The sequence below is a fragment of the Danio rerio genome, chromosome 17 (assembly GCF_052040795.2).
Source record: "Danio rerio strain M-AB ecotype USA chromosome 17, GRCz13ab, whole genome shotgun sequence".
In the NCBI taxonomy this organism is placed as follows: domain Eukaryota; kingdom Metazoa; phylum Chordata; class Actinopteri; order Cypriniformes; family Danionidae; genus Danio; species Danio rerio.
In genome coordinates, this window is record NC_141037.1 from 3242658 (window position 1) to 3266195 (window position 23538).

Below are 23538 nucleotides of genomic sequence, written 5' to 3' on the forward strand. Positions count from 1 at the left end.
GAACAGCGACAGGAGTCTCCATAGACTGACAGAAGCATGAAGCACACACACATTTTTACACGGATACCATTAGTCCTGTTTTGAATCTGCCACTATGCTGATGCACAGGCATTTGGAGCTCCGTCCTTATCTGAAAAGAGCACAATCTCATTTGAATTTATAGCGACAGTCACCAAAACACCACAAGAGCTTTGGCGTCAAAATGATGACTTGCTGGGTACTATTTTCAGACGTAATATCATTGCGCCTGTGTGTGTGTGTGTGTGTATTTTCTTTTCTGTGCGTTTGTGTGAGCTCATCTGAAACACTGAGTGATTGAGCTGGTGTCACTTGTGTCAAAGCACATGACAGCTGTCAGCAGATACTGCAGATATAAAACACACACACACACACATGCACGCACGCACTCACACACATGCACGCACGCACTCACGCACGCACACACATGCACACAGCACGCACACACACATTTCTTCACTAAAATGCTTCAATATAAGCACTGTGTGCAGCATCCTCTGTAAAGCAAAGCACAACTTTGAAAACTAAAAAGCCTATTAATAATTGATGAAGCCTGCAACTGATGTGCAATTCATGATATATGATAATATAATGTATTTTTACAATGTAATGTATGATCTACTTATATATTATTGTTACAGCGTTTTGTTTTGTAGTTATGAGTAGCTTATAATAATAATAATAATAAAAATATATAATAACAACAACAATAATAATAATAAAATAATAATGATAATAAAAATTATAATAATTATAATAATAACAGTAATAATAATAATAATAAATAGTAATAATAATAATAATAATAATAATATATATAATAGTAATAATAATAATAATATATAATAGTAATAAAAAAAATATATATATAATAGTAATAATAATAATAATAAATATATAATAATAATATTAAAATATATAATAATAATAATAATAATAACAATAATAAAAATATATAATAGTAATAATATATATATATATATATATATATATATATATATATATATATATATATATATAATGATAATAATAATAATAATAATAATAATAATAAAATATATATAATAGTAATAATAATAATAATAATAATAATAATATATAATAGTAATAATACAAAAAATATATAATAAAATACATATAATAGTAATAATAACAATATATAATAGTATATAATAATAATATATAATATATTATTGTTACAGCGTTTTGTTTTGTAGTTATGAGTAGCTTATAATAATAATAATAATAATAACAATAATAAAAATATATAATAACAACAACAATAATAATAATAAAATAATAATGATAATAAAAATTATAATAATTATAATAATAACAGTAATAATAATAATAATAATAATAATAAATAGTAATAATAATAATAATAATAATAATATATATAATAGTAATAATAATAATAATAATAATAATATATAATAGTAATACAAATATATATATAATAGTAATAATAATAATAATAATAATAAATATATAATAATAATAATAAAATATATAATAATAATAATAATAATAATAATAATAATAATAATAATAATAATAATAATAATAATAATAATAATAAAATATATAATAGCAATAATAATAATAAAAAAATTAGATACTTTTTTTCTTTAATTTCTAGAAGTAATATTTTCATTAGTGGGAAAAAATGAATCAATCAATGGATAAACGAACCAACCAACCAACCAACAAATCAATCTACCAGTCATTCCCTCATTCATTTTCTTTTCAGCTTAGTCCCTTCAGTAATCCGAGGTCGCCACAGTGGATGCCTTTACAGCAGATGCCCTTCCAGCTGTAACCCATCACTGGGAAACATTCATAAACAAACATAGCCTACCAAATTCACCTATAGCACATGTGTTTGGACTGTGGAGGAAACCCACGCCAACACGGGGAGAACATGCAAACTCCACACAGAAACGCCAACTGACTTAGCTGAGGCTCGAACAAGCGACCTTCTTGCTGTGAGGCGATCGTGCTACCCACTGCGCCACCATGCAGCCCAATCTATCAATCATTCCTTAAATATTTGTAGTAACATTTAATAAACATATAAATATTTTAATGATAAAAAATAAATAAATATTTGTGTTTATATCGTGTAATTAAAGCCAAAAGCGCATTTAAAACAAAACATTTTAACAACAAATACTAAGGAAACCAAACAAAAAACGTAAACTATTAAAATAAAAAATTATAATTAAATTGTGTAATATTACATTTACATTTAGTCATTTAGCAGACGCTTTATTTATTTATGGTACACAATATTATTAAATATTTAATAGTACATTTATAAAATATTATTAAAATGTTAAATAAATTAAATATTGTTTAAATATATAAATATTTAAAATAATATTTAATTAATGTAATATTTTATATTTTAATTATATTTTATAATATTGTTTTATAAATTAATAATAGTGTGTATTAAATAGCGTATGTAAAACAAACACAAATGGCATCATCAGTAAATAACCCATCAGCCTCTTTGCTTTCGTCTTCACAGTATTTGCCAGTACATAAATCATCAGACAGTGTTTCTCCAACACAAAATCCTCCAGAAATAGCCTTCTCAGAGAAAAGTGTGATTTTGAGTTCATCCACACTCAGGTGAATTTACAGCATCTTTAACAAGCGGCACATTTGAGTTGCTATTAAAGGTCCTGTGAAGTGCTTTGAAATGTGCATTGTCATTCGATGTTTGGCGTAATCTGAACTCAAACATGAAGAGAGGGCGGGGCATTAAGTAGCTCCTCCCCTTTATTAAAAAACAGCCAATAGCGAGTTTTTTCATCACAGCTCTGCCAGTGAGAGTGGTTTGAGCGCAAGCACATCAAATGAACAGCCAATGAGAAGAAGGTGATGAGAACCTGAAGTATGAGGTCAAATAAATACTTAATCCATTTTGGTGGATATGACAAACTGCAAACTTTGGATGTTTATATCAGGGTTGTGATGTGAATTTTGTCACAGTTTTGAAGCACAGTAGATTATAGATGTCCCTAATACTAACATACTGATACTAACATCTAGATAACTGTATTTTAATTTCACGGGACATTTAATCATGGAGTGTTTCTGCTCTTCCACAGACCATTGTGCGGGGCAGTATGATTGGCCACGGGGATTACATCTCTGCCATGTTGTCCGACATGAGCCGTCTGTCAGTCACCAGCTCCAACTCTCTGCGGAAAAGCAGCCCGTCGGCCCGCAAGAGAGCGCAGTCTTTGGGCCGGCTAGGGGAGCTGAACGAGGCAGATGGTAGGACTGTTTTATATATATATTAGGGTTGGGTGACGTTGGCCATTTTGGCATTGTACGATGTCTAATGTGAAACATCGTGATGGATGATGGCATCATCGTCGTAGGTGGGGTTGGGGGTGGTTGTTGAACATCAATTAATTCATAACAAATTAATAACAGATTAATTAATTGTAGCCTACCGTTTTTCATAAAACCCGATAAATGAAGAGAACTCAAACCAACTGAGTATTATAACACCCAATAAGTTGGGGCAACTCAATTTGAGTGAGCCGATTGCAACAAACCATTTGAGTTAAACTACTATATATGAGTACTGTGAACTTAATCTATTTCAGTTGAAGTAATGAGGTATTTATTTAACTCATTACCTTAAACACTGAGTTCAAAACTCTTTTCAAATGAGTAAAATTAACTTTCAGTCAATTTTGCAACCCAAGCTGATTCTGAAAACGTAGTCCCCCGGACGTTTCTGGAGACCGCGATTTACGTGGCCGGAGGTACATATGGCCACAATTCATTTGTGACGCCGCTCCTCTTTACGCTCGCCGGCTAAGCTGATGGCTCGCCTCCTCCATGTGGAGGGCTTTCCCGCTGCAACCAGTTTGTCTGGTTAGCTTATTGTGTTACGTCGGTGGAGCGATGCCCGGAGAAGCAGGAGGAGCCGGCAGCGTTCGACGACCGAGTTCGAGTCCGGGGAAGAGCGGATCCAGAAATCAGGTAACACAAAAAACAGAATCCAAAAAATAAAGCGAACACGTTCGTTACAGGGCAAGAATGTGGTGAAATCCGAAAACGCGGTCAAAATCAGACGAGGGCTTTTTTTTTCTGCACGGCTTTTGTAAATCGTCGCTTGGGTTTAGGGAAGAAGGAGGACGAGGAGGAAGAGGGTGGCTGGGTCTGCCGATTGGCCGGCCGCCCAGTCAAACGTTCAGTCATTCAACCAGTCGGAAAGACGGTTGCTCGACAGCAGCCTCTCGCGGACTCGCAAAAACAAAAACTGCACCAAATACGTACCTCCCGGGACGTATTTCGCGGTCTCCAGAAACGTCCGCGGGGCTACGTTTCCAGAATGAGCTTGGGTTGCAATTTTGAGTTAACTACACTCATTTCATATATCCTTTCATTCATTCAATGCATATATCTGCAGATAAAAATAATCTATAAATACAAATCCAGTATTTGTAATTAGAGTAAACTACTTTGAAAATTCTTGTAATAAGTTACTTTTCTGGATTACATTGTTACATATTGTTTACACATGGCAGTAAACAGTTACTAAGAGCTCTATTTTAACAATCTAGACGCAAAGTCCAAAGCGCAGGGCGCAAAAGCATTAAGGGCATGTCAGAATCCACTTTGCTTTTTTAAGGATGGAAAAATCTGCTCTGTTCCACGGCACATGTTCTAACAGGGTTGTGCTTATTCTCTTAATGAATTATAGGTGTGTTTTGAGAATGAACCAATCAGAGTCTCATCTCCCATATCCTTTAAGAGTCAGTTGCGTTGCACCATGGAGCATTTGCTATTTACATGACGACTTTGTAAGTGGAAAAACTGAACATTTCACTAGCGAGAAAACAGTTAAACAGAGCATCTGCAGCACGAAAATGAGAGATAAGCCTCTTCATTCTTTACTTTTACTTTCACTCTCTTTCGTGGAAAAGGAAATGTGTTGTACACACAGACATCAATTAGCCTATAAATAATTAATTTAGTTTGTTAAGCGCAAAGATTTGTTTTAAAACTATTTCTAAATTCAGTTTTAATTTCCAGCAAAAGAATACATAAACAATAATAAAGAAGTGTGCTCAAACAACGGAGTTATATCCTAAAACACATGCTGCCCCATATGGTCTGAAACCTGACAGGTGGGCAAATCTAAGCTTGTTTTTAATAAAACAAATATAAATATGCATATAATAAATAATTCTACTGCTTATAATAATGACATTATACAAAAGCAAATTGTCATAAATAAACTGAAAAAGCCCCTGAGATGAAGAAGGCATGAAGGCAGAGGTTTTTATATTGATGTAGAAAATAATATTTTTTGTTATACTTTAATTTAATAACTTTAATTCTTTTTTTATTTGTACAGATATTTGCGTATTGATCTACATCCTATGTGTATTAAGCAGTGTGTAAGCGAGGCGCACAACTAACGCACTCTGCGCTGGACAATAGACCTCCTCTCAGCTGCTCTATTGTGCAGTCTATTTAGTTCCTCAAAAAAGCAACGCGCCAGCAAAGAACCTTAACACATTTCTTATCTAGACCGAAACACCCATGAGTCCACAAAGGGGTTGCAAATGGATTTGCTAATTGAACAACATGGCGGAAAACATGAATATTATAGTCTGAAAATAGCAACACGTCATAGAAACACGTCTTGGACCTTATTGCGCTGGGTGTATGATAGGGCCCTTAGAGATAATCTAAGAATTATTTAATTATTTCAAATTATAGATCATGGTTAATCTGGATTACATAATTAGATTACAAAAATCCAGCACGTGTAATTTGAGTAAACTACTTTTTAAAATATTTGGACAGTTATTACAGTTACTTTTTTGGATTACATGATTATGTATTATTTACACAATGGCAGTAAATGGTTCACAATGACTAGCAGATAATCTAAGAGATATATATATTATGTCAGATTATTTCAGTTAATGGATCATGTGTGATCTAAATTAGCCTCATCTGTCACGGTTGTGGTGGGGAAAAGGAGCGAAGACTCAGGTGCAGCAAATAATGGGTATTTATTAATAATAAAATAAAAATATAAGGCAAAACAAAACTACCCTGAGGGAGAAAACATTAACAAAGCACACAAACTTGGCTGGGCTGGCAGGACAAGGCAAGGCAAGACTGGAGCAGGAACACAGGGGATGTGTAGACGACGAACTGGCACAGGACTGAAAACATGAGGGGATTATAAAGCAAAAGTAAATTGACAAACAGGTGAACATGACAAACTAATAATGAGTTAACAAGGAGGGTGGGACTAGACAATAGACGGGAGAGCGCATGACACAGAGAGACAACACAAGCCATGCGCTCACATAAAACAGGACAACAACATGCAGCCAATGAGAGAACTCATTAACTACGTGTTCAAGACAACACAAGCACAACACTGAAGCACGTGACCACAATGTAAACACATAGCCACGTGCTTTGACAACAGACGCAAGACACGAGCACACAATGAATGAAAACACTCACCGTGCGCTCACACGCAGCGTGCATGCTTCATCCCAGCGCCGACCAAAACCGAAACCAACTAGACTGAAACGCTGGGAATGAAACACCACGCTGCAGACAGACGAAAACACAAACATGAGTACAAGAGCGCGCGTGTCCGAGGCATGCAAAGCAGGCATCAAGCGGGAGCGCGCACTCTGCGTACACTCGACGGCGCGCGCACACAGAGACAGAAACTAGTGCTCGACCCAAGAAAACTCGAGTCGAGCACAACAGGACTAGACATGACTAGAGTCCGGATTCCGCCACCAAAACAAGAATTTACAAGACCAGAGTGGCAGAACCCTGACATCATCACCACATTAGGTGTGCATTATCGCTTAATAATTTTACAGCTTGTTGTCAATTATTACACTGCAGAAAAACTAAATGTTACAACGTCAGTTTTTACGGTAACACTTTACAATAAGGCTGCATTAGTTAATGTTTGTTAATGCATTTACTAACATGAACAAACAACAAACAATACATTTATTACTGTGTTTATTTATCTTCGTTAACATTAGCTAATGAAAATACAGTTGTTCATTGTTAGTTCATGTTAACTCAGTGCATTAACTAATGCATACATTTGGATTTTAATAATGCATTAGTGAACTACTACTTAATAAATACAATACAAGATTAGTTCATTATTAGTTATGTAGGTAAATACATTGGTCACACTTTATGTTGATGGTCCATTTGCTGAATTAAGTTACATTGCATCTACATGCCAACTAATTCTCATTAGATTATAAGTAAACAACTGTCAAAGGGTTAGTGTAAGTTGACATGTACTTGCAAAGTTTCTTATAGTCAGTTAAATGTCTGTTGAAGGAGCTGTATCAGCAGATATTAAGCAGACAGTCTACTAATACTTAAATGAAGCAACAAAATACCAAAACATTAACTAATGAAACCTTATTTTAAAGTGTGACCATATTAGTTAATGAAAATACAGTTGTTCATTGTTAGTTCATGTTAACACATATGCAACACACGTTTTGTCAATATCAGCTATGTTACTGAATGCATTAACTAATAAAACTTTATTGTAAATGTGACTTTTTTTTTTGTGGATATAATGCAGCATTAGGCGATGGGTACCAGTATGAGACTCTGGATGATCCTGAGCCGCACTGGTCTGAGCGGGCACGAAACATCCACAGCGCCAGCGGGACACCGTACATGGGGCTGAAAAAAAGCGTGACTCTACAACCCAACGGCATTTTACCCAGGGCTAAATCCACCTATGAGGTTAGCATGAGCTGTTTGGATGGCCCATTGCCACCTCATCCAGCGCTCCCGCCCCCCCCACCACCCCCATTTCCTGTCCCGGAACCACCGCGGCCTCTTTATCTAGCCGGAGACATTGGCAGCCCGACGGAGAGGCTGATGATGAGGAGAGAGTTTCCCATAATATTCACACACAACCCCAGACCCATCACCTGTTTCTACAGTCCCACACAGATGCCCATGCAGCAGCCGCATGGAGACAGTCTGACGCCAGACATGAGGAGCGCCAACAGACTGCTGGTTCATCCGCAGAACAGCCCCGGCAGACCCTTCTCATCATACGATCTCAAGGTAATCCAGTGCATGACGACATGAAGGGAATGAGAGAAGAGTCGGTTAAAGTTAATATAATCTCGGAATTGTGTTTTCAATGATTTCTTTCATGCTCAACTTGATAATAGAAAGACTTCTGTCAAAAACAAAAAACATCTTATGGGGGAAATCATAAATATGGGAAAAAGATGTAAATTCCACAATCTGAGTAAAAAAGTCCAAATTATGAGTCATAAATTCTGTAATCTGGGTAAAAAAGTCAAAATTATGAGTCATAAATTCTGTAATCTAAGAAAAAAAAAATCCAAATTATAAGATGTAAAATCAACAATCGGAGTAAAAATCCAAATTATGTGATGAAAATTCCACAATCTGAGTAAAAAAGTCTAAATTATGAGTCATAAATTCTGCAATCTGAGAAAAAAATTTCAAATTATGAGACATAAATTCTGTAATCTGAGTAAAAAATTGTAATTATGAGATGAAAATTCCACAATCTGAGTAAAAAAGTCCAAATTATGAGTCATAAATTCTGTAATCTGGGTAAAAAAGTCAAAATTATGAGTCATAAATTCTGTAATCTGAGAAAAAAAATCCAAATTATGAGTCATAAAATCAACAATCTGACTAAAAAAGTCCAAATTATGAGACATAAATTCTATAATCTGAGTAAAAAAAATCCAAATTATAAGATTTAAAATCAACAATCGGAGTAAAAATCCAAATTATATAATGAAAATTCCATAATCTGAGTAAAAAAGTCTAAATTATGAGACATAAATTCTGTAATCTGAGTAAAAAAAATTCAAATTATGAGACAAATTCTTTAATCTGAGTAAAAAATTTTAATTATGAGACATAAATTCTGTAATCTGAGTAAAAAAGTCCAAATTATGAGACATAAATTCTGTAATCTGAGTAAAAAAAATTATAAGATGTAAAATCAACAATCGGAGTAAAAATCCAAATTATGTGATGAAAATTCCACAATCTGAGTAAAAAAGTCTAAATTATGAGACATAAATTCTGTAATCTGAGTAAAAAAATTTAATTATGAGACATAAATTCTGTAATCTGAGTAAAAATTTCAAATTATGTGATGAAAATTCCACAATCTGAGTAAAAAAGTCCAAATTATGAGTCATAAAATCAACAATCTGAGAAAAAGTCTAAATTATGAGACATAAATTCTTTAATCTGAGTAAAAATGTTTAATTATGAGACATAAATTCTGTAATCTGAGTAAAAAAGTCCAAATTATGAGACATAAATTCTGTAATCTGAGTAAAAAAGTCCAAATTATGAGACATAAATTCTGTAATCTGAGTAAAAAAGTCCAAATTATGAGACATAAATTCTGTAATCTGAGTAAAAAAAATTATAAGATGTAAAATCAACAATCGGAGTAAAAATCCAAATTATGTGATGAAAATTCCACAATCTGAGTAAAAAAGTCTAAATTATGAGACATAAATTCTGTAATCTGAGTAAAAAAATTTAATTATGAGACATAAATTCTGTAATCTGAGTAAAAATTTCAAATTATGTGATGAAAATTCCACAATCTGAGTAAAAAAGTCCAAATTATGAGTCATAAATTCCACAATCTGAGAAAAAGTCTAAATTATGAGACATAAATTCTTTAATCTGAGTAAAAAATTCAAATTACGAGATGAAAATTCTACAATCTGAGTAAAAAAGTCAAAATTATGAGACATAAATTCTGTAATCTGAGTAAAAAAATTCAAATTATGAGACAAATTCTTTAATCTGAGTAAAAATGTTTAATTATGAGACATAAATTCTGTAATCTGAGTAAAAAAGTCCAAATTATGAGACATAAATTCTGTAATCTGAGTAAAATTTTTTAATTATGAGACATAAATTCTGTAATCTGAGTAAAAAAGTCCAAATTATGAGACATAAATTCTGTAATCTGAGTAAAAAAGTCCAAATTATGAGACATAAATTCTGTAATCTGAGTAAAAAAGTCCAAATTATGAGACATAAATTCTGTAATCTGAGTAAAAAAGTCCAAATTATGAGATATAAATTCTGTAATCTGAGTAAAAAAGTCCAAATTATGAGACATAAATTCTGTAATCTGAGTAAAAAAGTCCAAATTATGAGACATAAATTCTGTAATCTGAGTAAAAAAAATTATAAGATGTAAAATCAACAATCGGAGTAAAAATCCAAATTATGTGATGAAAATTCCACAATCTGAGTAAAAAAGTCTAAATTATGAGACATAAATTCTGTAATCTGAGTAAAAAAATTTAATTATGAGACATAAATTCTGTAATCTGAGTAAAAATTTCAAATTATGTGATGAAAATTCCACAATCTGAGTAAAAAAGTCCAAATTATGAGTCATAAAATCAACAATCTGACTAAAAAAGTCCAAATTATGAGACATAAATTCTATAATCTGAGTAAAAAAAATCCAAATTATAAGATTTAAAATCAACAATCGGAGTAAAAATCCAAATTATATAATGAAAATTCCATAATCTGAGTAAAAAAGTCTAAATTATGAGACATAAATTCTGTAATCTGAGTAAAAAAAATTCAAATTATGAGACAAATTCTTTAATCTGAGTAAAAAATTTTAATTATGAGACATAAATTCTGTAATCTGAGTAAAAAAGTCCAAATTATGAGACATAAATTCTGTAATCTGAGTAAAAAAGTCCAAATTATGAGACATAAATTCTGTAATCTGAGTAAAAAAGTCCAAATTATGAGACATAAATTCTGTAATCTGAGTAAAATTTTTTTAATTATGAGACATAAATTCTGTAATCTGAGTAAAAAAGTCCAAATTATGAGTCATAAATTCTGTAATCTGAGTAAAATTTTTTTAATTATGAGACATAAATTCTGTAATCTGGGTAAAAAAGTCCAAATTATGAGACATAAATTCTGTAATCTGAGTAAAAAAAATTATAAGATGTAAAATCAACAATCGGAGTAAAAATCCAAATTATGTGATGAAAATTCCACAATCTGAGTAAAAAAGTCCAAATTATGAGTCATAAATTCCACAATCTGAGAAAAAGTCTAAATTATGAGACATAAATTCTGTAATCTGAGTAAAAATGTTTAATTATGAGACATAAATTCTGTAATCTGAGTAAAAATTTTTAATTATGAGACATAAATTCTGTAATCTGAGTAAAAAAGTCCAAATTATGAGACATAAATTCTGTAATCTGAGTAAAAAAAATTATAAGATGTAAAATCAACAATCGGAGTAAAAATCCAAATTATGTGATGAAAATTCCACAATCTGAGTAAAAAAGTCTAAATTATGAGACATAAATTCTGTAATCTGAGTAAAAAAATTTAATTATGAGACATAAATTCTGTAATCTGAGTAAAAATTTCAAATTATGTGATGAAAATTCCACAATCTGAGTAAAAAAGTCTAAATTATGAGACATAAATTCTGTAATCTGAGTAAAAAAATTTAATTATGAGACATAAATTCTGTAATCTGAGTAAAAATTTCAAATTATGTGATGAAAATTCCACAATCTGAGTAAAAAAGTCCAAATTATGAGTCATAAATTCCACAATCTGAGAAAAAGTCTAAATTATGAGACATAAATTCTTTAATCTGAGTAAAAAATTCAAATTACGAGATGAAAATTCTACAATCTGAGTAAAAAAGTCAAAATTATAAGATGTAAATTCCACAATCTGAGCAAAAAAATGCTAATTATGAGACATTAATTCTATAATCTGAGTAAAATTATGAGATGTAAAAAAAAAAAAATTATAAACAGAAATTCTATAATCTCAGTAAAAAAAGTACAAATAATAACAACGTAAATTCCACAATCTGAGTTAAAAAATCCAAATGATGGATTTTTACAATGTGAAATGAGAGAAAAGCCAGTTAAAATTAAAAATATTCTCAGAATTCCGAATATGACATCACGAAATTCTGTTTTCACCGATTGCTTTGATGTCTGCCTTGACCACATATACCAAAGGAATGATATAACAGAACATTTTAGCAGTTTTGAAACCTTCACATTTCCAAACCTTGAAACCGGTTATCATCTCATGCCTAGTGACAACCCATGACACCTTTCAATGAGCCTGGGTTGATTTATTTGCAGTGTAATACACCATGTTTTTCTCTCTCTCTCTCACTACATCAGTCAGACTCTGGCATGCGCCCGCCGGCGGGTTTCCTCCACAGCGGCACCAGCAGTCCTCTAGTCAGCGGCGGGCGGCATCAAGCCTCCGTCAGGTCCTCCTGCAGCTACACCCTCGGCCTCTCCCCCAACATCAGCTATCGGCCGCCGGCTCCAGACCCCTTCATGCGGCACTCAGGCCTGTACCCCCGGCAGGACAGCCCGTCGCAGCCACGCCCATCGCCCACAGGCTCTCTGGCACACAGTCCCCCGGGCACCTGCTCGCCTGCATTCAGAGCCCCGCAGCAGCCCTCACCCCGCCCACCGCCCGACCCACCCAAAGTCACACATGAGCAGTTCAAGGTGGACCATTGTCAGATTCAAGTTTTCTCTTTTATACTACACTGTTGCTATAACACTCATGATGCATGCAAACATCTGCCCACTATTTTTATTTTTACATTTTTATGCATTTATGCCTTTTTAAATTAAACGTACTGGGTTTTAATTCTCCTAATGCATGCAAAATAAATAAAAACATATGAAAACATTCAAGTTTTATGCATGAATCTCCTATTTTAACACTCGTCATGCATGCAAAATCTGTGTACTCTTTTCAGATTCAAGTTTCATTTGGCTCTTCTATATAACATTGCTGCTATTTAAAGGGCACCTATTTTACCACTTTTTTAAGATTTAATATTAGTACAGGGCTCAAAATGAACCTTTTTGCTTGGTAGCACCAGTGCTCCTAAATTTAAAAATGTGACAAAATCAGTCAAAATTTTGTCGCACCCACCAATTATGAGCACCATTACTACAAGTTTTATACATAGTTATTGCATTTGAAATCAACAGTAATCAAACTAACGAGGAAAATAAATATATATGTAAGCGTGAGGAAAACATGTCTCAAGGAAATCCCGTTATCACAAGAAAATAGATTTTTATAACAGAACTGAGTGACTAAAGGATACACGGAGCGCTCACCGGCCCTGCACGCACTGCTGGACATGAATGAATCTGTTAACGGTATAACTGTGCTGTTCTCACGGGTGCTGTCTGATATTGCACTGATGCTTTTGACACATACTGATCCTTATTATATGCATACATCATGTTAATAGCAATACCGGTCTTTTCATGAGTAGCGATGTTAGTTTACTCAGTGTAAGCCTGTTTGCGATGGTGTACGTGGTGTTCAATTTGACGTATAGCTGCCACTTGCACGGCGGACAGCATCTGGCGATTATATGAAGGATTAAACAGAAGCTCTCGTGCTAGATGTGGCAAACAGTTACCTGAAAACTCCATCCCACAGACTTTTCATAGCGAACTTGAAGCCAATGGAAGTCTTTTATCCACTCTTGGAAAAGTGTAGATGGTGGATTAACATTCAGCACATGATCACTAGTAAGATGTGTCATTATTTGTCACTTTAGGTGGTTTCTAAAACACAATCTGTCAGTGTTATCTTCATTCTCATCTTCAGCGCTTTACGATGTTTCGTGGTAGTAGCTCTCTCCCTGTCATCCCAAGCCAGAAGGCGCTGACTGAGTGATTGACAGCTGATATTAACCAATCATTCGCGTTCAGTATTAGAGCAGGGGAGGGCCAATAAGAAGAGTGCGAAGGCGGGGCAAGCATTACGGACTTGGCTTTGTTTACTGCAGCAAGATGACATGACAACTGTTTTAAACCATTCCTGAGTGCTGCGTTTCCCGTTTCAAGTGCAGAGATGCATTCTGCATGAATGTCTCCCGAATCAGTGCATGTGGTGAACATTTTGCAGTAAAAACTGATCACACACAACAATTTTATGCACTCGCACAAATGCTCCCAAATATATTTTGAGGTCGCATAGATAAAATTTCGGGCACATATGTGACCAAAATGGTCGCAATTTCGAGCCCTGTAGTATTATGGTTGTTCTGAGTGTGCCAGTGTAGGTTCAGTTCAAAACACTATTCAGATTTGTTAATTATAATGTGTTAAAGCGTCATGTTGAGGGTGTGTACACAACTCGCTGTTTTAGGGGCGTGTTGCTTCACATAAAAATTGGTTTCGACTTCCTGCCCAACTTAACACGGGGGCGGAGCCCAGAGCTCCCCCGCTCTGTGTTTGGCAACAGACAGGCAGACAGAGAGAAGCAACATGAGTGAGAGGACCAGCATTCAGCCGTACATGTATGACTCGGACACAGACCAAGCAGAGAGTACTGTTGAGGAATCAATATTCATCTAATGTGCCAGAATGTGTCAGAGTGGTATTTACAAAATCATTTGTGTCTTAATATAGTTTTACAGCCGCTATGTGACGATGCATGCGTCATCCGTATTGGGATGCAACGATTAATTGGTTACACTATTAACCGCACTTTATTTCGTCATGGTAAATAATCGTAAAGGCTTCTCAACACTGTTTCTGCACGGAACAAAACTGCGGCAACTAAACAAAGTTCTGCCAACTGTGTGCTAGTTTAAAGTGCCAAGCTTGTACACCGAGACTAATAACCAAGCACACTGGATTAACTTTGACTATCACTAAGGCAAGTGCGTTATTTCCAATGGAGGGAGGCGCACACGAGGCAACACACTCGCACTTTACAGCCGCACCTAGTTGAGGTGACATGGAGCTTCTCTGACTGCGGGAAATGCAAACGGCTGAGGTTTAAGGAAGATGCAATGAAAATAACACAGGTTTGCAAACAATGGCGCCAATGAGAGCGATCATGTGGTCAATGTGGAGTGTTTTCAGAGAGTGTGCTGAAAGACTTGGTGGATCAGCTGTTTTTAATGGCCCGAATCTCGATACGTTGCGTTTACTGGTGTTCAGCGCAAACGGAATGTAAAGTATGCGTTGCTCATTCGCAGGAAGACGATGAAGGCTCTTGTGTTGAGCCCAATGAGCCCTACATCTAAAAATAGAGCAAGGGTGTTCCTATTGTGACATCGCTTTGACTCACACGTTGAAAATGGCAGATGTGAAACGACAAACTGAGGATGTGGTAATGCGCCTGTCAATTAATATTGGTGGGCGGGGGGACCACACTCCTACGTAAAGTTGCGGTCCATCTCAAAACCGATCCAATTGGTCCACCGTTTTTATGATGTTAAATTGAAAATAAAGAACTGTGTGTGTTTATATCCCCCCAGTATGATGTGTCTATACACTATATCTACACACGTCTGTCCGAACAGCTTGAAATGTCGACTTTTCACCATAGGTGCCCTTTAACACTCAGGATGCATGCAATGTCTGTGCACTATTTAAATTTTTTTTTATTTGATAACATTGCTATAACTACTGCTTTTAAACTCTCCCAATGCATGCAAAATATGCTTCAAAATGTTCATATTAAACGTTATGCGTTTATCTCTTTTTTTAATTGCTGCTTTGTAAGACTCGCCATGCATGCAAAATCTGTGCACTTTTTATCTTCATTTTTTTATATTCATTTATGCCTTTTTTTAAATAAAACTTACTCGCGTTTATTTCTCCTAATGCATGCAAAATATGTAACTTTAATACTTTTTAATACTTTAACATTTATATTAAACCTTTTATCCATTTATCTCTTTTTTTTTAAAGCATGCAATTTTAATATTCAAGTTTTTAGCCCTTTTTAAAATAAAAGTACTGCTATTTAACTAAAAATGTTCATATTCAAAATTTTATTAATTTATCTCTCTTTTATAATTGCTGCTGTTTAACACTCATCATGCATGCACAACCTGTGAACTATTTTATCTTCAAGGCGGCGCTGCAGATGGTGGTGGATAAAGGAGACCCGCGCTCCTACCTGGAGAACTTTGTGAAGATCGGGGAGGGTTCGACGGGTGTGGTGTGCATCGCTCGAGAGAAACACAGCGGACGCGTGGTGGCCGTCAAGATGATGGACCTGAGGAGACAGCAGAGGAGAGAACTGCTCTTCAATGAGGTTATACACACCACCAGCAGGATCCTTCACATGCAAATGCATCACTGTTGTCATGATCAATTTTTTATGCATTCAACACCTTAAAAAAAAACCCCAAAACACAATTACTGCTTTTTAACACTTAACATCCAAAAATTCGTAGATAATTTGTATCTTAAAGTTTTATGCATTTAGTCCTTTTTGAAATGAAAATGACAGCTTTTTAACTCTCCTAATGCATGCACATATGTTTAAAAATGTTTATACATTTACGTCTTTAATTTAAACAATTGCTGCTTTTTAACACTCAGCATGCAAAATCTGTGGACTGTTTTTTATCTTTAATTTTTATGCATTTAACATGCAAAATATGTACAAAAAAAATCATATTTTTTTTTTCCTTTTTGTAAAATTGTTGCTATTTAAAATTCAACCTTTTATGCATTTATTACTCTTATCTTCAAGTTTTTATCCATTTAACCATTTTTTAAAGAAACATGACTGCTTTTTAACTCAATACATGCAAAATATGTAAAAAAAAAAATCATATTAAACGTTTTACATTTCTCCTATTATAATGATGTATCCTTTTTATAACATTGTTGCTATTTAAAACTCGTGAAGATGCATGCAATATATGAGGGCTATTTTTATTCTCAGGTTTTTATGCATTTAGCCCTTTTTTTTTAAACAATTACTGCTTTTTAACTCTCTTAATGCATGCACAACATGTTAACTAATTCATATTAAACTAATTATGCATTGATCTCATTAAAAACAAAAACAATTGCTGCTTTTTAACACTCAGCATGCAAAATCTGTGGACAACCTTTCTCTTTGACTATCATTTTTAAGTTGCAATGCATTTAGTCAATTTTTAAATACAAAAAGACTGCTTTTAACTCCCCTAATGCATGCAGAATATGTTTAAAAAAGTTTTTTATGCATTTATCTCTTTTTAAAACAAAAACAAAAAACAAACAAACAAACAACAAAAAAAAAAAACAATAGCTGCTTTTTATCACTTATCACACATGCAACATCTGTGGAATTTTTATCTTGGATTTTTTTGTTTCAATGCATTTAGCCTTTGTTAAATAAAAATGGCTGCTTTTAGCCCCCCCTAATGCATGCAAAATATGTAAAAAGAAATCATATAAATCATCTTACACAATTATTCTATTTATTCATATTACACTTATTATGCATTGATCTCATAAAAAAAAAAAAAAAAACAATTCCTGCCTTTTAACACTCACTATTTAACGCTCACAATGCATAGAAAATCTGTGGACAATTTTTTATATTCTCATTTTTATAAATTGGTCCCTTTTTTATAAAGGGTTTCTGCCGGTTTCTTCAAGTCAAATTAAAGACTTTTTAAGAATCTTTTAAGACCATGATGAATGAAATGTAGACTTATACAGGGCAAAACACAATGTATTTTACTCTAATGGCCCAGTAACACCTGTAAATAGTTTTAAATGAATAGAAGATTATGTAGAGTGATGTGTTGCTTTAGTTTTCTTTCCCAGATTAAGAAATTTAATTTGGAGAATTTCCTTTAAACTTATCTTAACAGCTGTTTTGAATTGCATTTCTTCGCAATAAAAACTTAAATATAAAAACGTTGTGTCATGTTGGCTTGATTGGCTAGCTTCACCTGGACATAGGTAAATTAAGACCTATTTACAATGATTTAGGACCTACAACACAATATTTCAGTCAGTTAAAAATTTTGCTTTTAAACTTAAGAGATTTTAAGACTTTTTAAAACTCAGCGGACACCCTGTAATAACATTGCTGGTATTTAATATTAGTAATACATGCAAAATCTGTGGACTATTTACATTTTTACCCTGCAATGCATTTGTCTTTATAACAATACTGCTTTTAAATTCTCATAATTCATGCCAAATATGTAAAAAATGTTCATATTAATATTTTTAATATTACACTGCTGATGTTTAAGACTTAATATGCATGCAAAGTCTGTTAAAAATATTAATTGAAAAGTTTTTTTATGCATTTATGCTTTTTTATAAAATTTTATTATGTTTTTAACACTCATAAAGCATGCAAAATCTATTTTTATTTTAAAGCTGCAATGCATTTACAGATTTTATTATAAGTTTGTCCTTAAAGCAAGCAAAATAATCTTGTTTTTCCTTTTCACATGAGATTATCTTGCTTGCTTTAAGGAAAAACTCACTTCATTTTGGCATATTATTTCTGAAAACAAGACCATACTTTTTGCTTGTCTAGTATCTGCTTATTGATGTAAGGATTTTTAGATATTTGGACTAGAAACAAAACAAAAAGTCTAGATTTTTGCAGTGTACATGCATCTCTTCTGATGTTATAAGTGTTAAATCTACCAGCGTTCCCTAAATGTGTATTCCAAACACAGAATTGGTCATTTAATACACATATTTGTTGGGCACTGATCTAGATGATGTCCCATCATGCATTTGTTGTGCTCATAAATGCATTGAATCACTTAAAAACATGCAGGTGGCTTTTAATGGCACTGCATTATTTACTGCAAGACACAGAAAGTAGCAGATGGTACCAGAATTTACTTCGTTATCTATTTAAGTGATTCATTATTAAAATCAACACAGATTGCATTTTAAAGTATTGCTGTTCTGACATGGAATCAGATGAGGTTTTCTTAGGCGGTGTGTTTGTGCGTTGTGTACAGGTGGTGATTATGAGGGATTACCAGCACAGAAATGTGGTGGAGATGTTCAAGAGCGCTCTGGTGGAGGAGGAACTCTGGGTGATCATGGAGTATCTGCAGGGTGGAGCTCTGACCAACATCGTGTCTGAAACCAGGTATCAAAACACAGCATCACACACACACACACACACACACATACAACATTATGCTGCAGTCACTAATGCTAACCGTGCTGTGTTGTTGTAATATCAAATTTAGACCGCTAGAGGGCGATGCGTGGTCGACTCATTGATCTGCTGTGCTTATGCTTTGATGCGCTGTTATTATATTACACACACTCAGTAGTCAATAATGTAATGACATGCAGGAGGGATTTGATTAGTGGTTTATTTAGTTTGCTAAATGCATCTCTGTCTGTCAGATGAAGGACATGTTTACATGATTGCGCACACACATACAAGCATAGATGCACGTACACATAAACATGCATGCAAACACACATGCACGCACACAAATATATGCATGTAAACACAAATATACACACACACAAACACACACATGCATACACACAAATCTATGCATGTAAACACAAGTATGAATACACAGACATGCAAACACACACATGCACACAAACACACATGCATGCACACAAATATATGCATGTAACACAAATATGCACACACACAAACATACAAAAACACACATGCAGACAAACACATATGCATGCACACACATATGCATTTAAACACAAGTATGAACATACAAAAACACACACGCACACAAACACACATGCATGCACACAAATATATGCATGTAACACAAATATGCACACACACAAACATACAAAAACACACACGCACACAAACACACATGCATGCACACAAATATATGCATGTAACACAAATATGCACACACACAAACATACAAAAACACACATGCAGACAAACACATATGCATGCACACACATATGCATTTAAACACAAGTATGAACATACACAAACACACACGCACACAAACACACACACACGCACACAAATATATGCATGTAAACACAAATATGCACACACACAAACATTCAAACACACACATGCATGTACACAAATGTATGCATGTAAACACAAATATGCACACACACAAACATACAAAAACACACATGCAAACAAACATGCATGCACACTTATATATGCATTTAAACACAAGTATGAACACACACAAACATACAAAAACACACATGCACACAAACACACATGCATGCACACAAATATATGCATGTAAACACAAATATGCACACACACAAACATACAAACACACACATGCAGACAAACACACACGCATGCACACAAATATATGCATGTAAACACAAATATGCACACACACAAACATACAAACACACATACACACAAACACACATACATGCACACACACAAATAAATGCATGTAAACACAAATATGAACTCACACAAACATACAAAAACACACATGCAGACAAACACACATGCATGAACACAAATATATGCATGTAAACACAAATATGCACACACACAAACATACAAACATACACATGCACACAAATATATGCATGTAAACACAAATATGCACACACACAAACATACAAACACACATGCACACAAACACATGCATGCACACAAATATATGCATGTAAACACAAATATGCACACACAAACACACACATGCAAACAAACACACTTGCATGTACACACACAAATAAATGCATGTAAACACAAATATGCACACAGACAAACATACAAACACACATGCACACAAACACACTTGCATGCACACAAATATATGCATTTAAACACAAATATGCACACACACAAACATAGAAACACACACATGCAGACAAACACACACGCATGCACACAAATATATGCATGTAAACACAAATATGCACACACACAAACATACAAACACACATGCACACAAACACACTTGCATGCACACAAATATATGCATGTAAACACAAATATGCACACACACAAACATACAAACACACACATGCAGACAAACACACATGCATACACTCACACATACGCATGTAAACACAAATATGCAAACACACAAACATACAAAACACACACAGGCATGTACACAAATGCATGCATTAAATCACAAGAATGAACACACACAAACATACAAAAACATACATGCACACAAACACACATGCATGCACACACACACATATATGCATTTACACAAGTATGAACACACACAAACATGCAAAAACACACATGCATGCACACAAATATATTCATGTAAACACAAATATGTAACCACACACATGCATGGACACAAATGTTTGTATGCAAACACAAATATGCACACACGCACACACACGCACACACACACACACACACACACACACACACACACACACACACACACACACACACACACACACACACACAAACATGCAGACACACACATGCACACAAACACAAGAATGCACACAAATATATGCATGTAAACACAAATATGCACAAGCACAAACATACAAACACACACACACATGCACACAAACACACATGCATGCACACAAATACATGCATGTAAACACAAACATGCACACACATTCGTACGTGTATGTACATGTACGTGTATATACACAAACACATGCATGCACACAATTATATGCATGTAATACATAATACTTCCATGCAAACACACACCATGCTCACATATGCATGTACCAAAAACAAGCACACACACACACACACAGCTCTGTCACATCCACTCAGGCCTCAGACAGCAAACTGTATTTGGCATGAGTGAAGGGCGAGACGTGACCCGAGCAGCAGGAATCCAGTGTTTGACACGTTTGCAAACACCATTGATTTTACACACTCTGCCAGAGAGAAACCGAGAGCTGAGCTGAGCTGCTGCACTCACCAAAGCAGATGAACGCCGTTTCACACCCATCTCAGCTGAAGACATCCTGCTTAACAAACAATTATTCCCTAAAATCATACATTTACAAGTAAACAAGCTAAATAAGACCATTTTTAAAAATTAAATTGTAAAAAAAAATATATATATATATATATTATTTTCTAATTATTGGAAGACATTTATTCTGACGATCAATTATATGTCATGATGAACATATACAGGTGAAGTCAGAATTATTAGCCCCCCTGTGAATTTTTTTTCCTTTTTTTAAATATTTCCTAAATGATGTTTAACAGAGCAAGGAAATGTTCACAGTATGTCTGATAATATTTTTTCTTCTGGAGAAAGTCAAGAATAAAAGCAGTTTTTAATTTTTTAAACACCATTTTAAGGTCAATATTATAAGCCACCTTAAAGCTATATATTTTTTTCCGACTGTCTACAGAACAACCCATCGTTATACAATGACTTGCCTAATTACCCTAACCTGCCTAGTTACCCTAATTAACCTAGTTAAGCCTTTAAATGTCACATTTGCTTAGTCCCTTTATTAATCAGGGGTCGCCACAGTGGAATGAACCGCCAATTTATCCAGCACATTTTATGCAGCGAACGCCCTTCCAGCTGCAACCCATCAGTGGCAAACATCCATACACACTCACTCACACTCATACACTACAGACTTGTTTAACACAGAAGTTCTTAACATACAAAAAAGTAAAAAACTTAATCTTACCTATGAATTGTTCTGCCTTTGTGCTTTGTTTTCTTTGTTTGCTCATTCCCACATAGCAAAATTTCTCTGGCCTAGCTCTGGCCCACACAATCAGGTTTTGCCTGGCCCACATGCCGCAGTGAATTACGTTACATGACTTGACCAAATCTGGCTTCCAGACAAGGGCCAAACACGGACCATATCTGAGCCAAGTCTCAGCCAAGTTAATAACACATAACTGGGCCTGAACTGGGCCAGATAGGTTGGTGTGTCACGATTGCAATGAAATTGATAAACCTATGGAGTGATGCGCTGTAGGCACACTATGGGCACGCTTTTTCTCAAAGTGACCTGATTGGTAGAATTTTTTTTCTTTATTCAAAAATGATTTTAGTGTATTTTAAATGTGGGTCAAGACTGGCCAAACTCACATGGCCCACTTATCAAATTTTTAAATCTGGGCCAAATACTATGTTTTTCATCTGGCCCAAATCTTGTGTGCCGCCTTAAAAACGGTGCCACCTCTGCCAAACCCGGGCCATGTTTGGCTCACATGCTGTATGCCAGTGCCGGATGAATGCCTGCTGTGCCAGCTTTATGCCAAATCTGGGCCAGAATTCTTTGCTACTAGGGTTACTACACTCGTAGACAGCGCTAAAGTCCAGCATCTTCACGTAATAACACTTTCTTAACTAGTGCGGTTGAATGACTCTTGTCCTGGGAGCACTGTACAAATATGGCGGCACTATTGATTAGGGATGTAGCGGTATGAGAATTTCACGGTACGGTAATACCTCGGTATGAATGGCACGGGCTGGTATTTATTGAGTAATTTACAGGAAAAACAAAACTAATGAAAAGACTCGAAAAAAGTGGCAAAAGTGTTTATTTACCTTAGCACTGAACATATCAATGACATACAAATTAGCTATCTATCTGTAAGTTTCGAAACAGGAACTTTTCAATTTTAATAACAAAAAACTATTAAACCATAAAAAAAAAAAAATAAAGGTTCAATTTAGTATTGCTG

General features: G+C 34.5%; 1 protein-coding gene across 3 annotated transcripts in view; it reads left to right on the forward strand.

Annotated features, from left to right (window-relative positions):
• The window catches only part of pak6 (p21 (RAC1) activated kinase 6), a 94740-nt gene that overhangs the window by 55832 nt on the left and 15370 nt on the right, over nucleotides 1-23538 (forward strand). For all 3 annotated transcript variants that reach the window (XR_015512892.1, XR_015512893.1, XM_087289994.1), the window contains exons 3-7: nucleotides 3141-3309; nucleotides 7655-8151; nucleotides 12306-12644; nucleotides 16039-16221; nucleotides 18905-19038. Coding sequence is in view for 1 of the 3 variants with exons in the window: in XM_087289994.1 (XP_087146120.1) it covers nucleotides 3141-3309; nucleotides 7655-8151; nucleotides 12306-12644; nucleotides 16039-16221; nucleotides 18905-19038 (1322 nt within the window). In the remaining 2 variants the exon portion in view is untranslated. The remainder of the gene's footprint in view (nucleotides 1-3140; nucleotides 3310-7654; nucleotides 8152-12305; nucleotides 12645-16038; nucleotides 16222-18904; nucleotides 19039-23538) is intronic.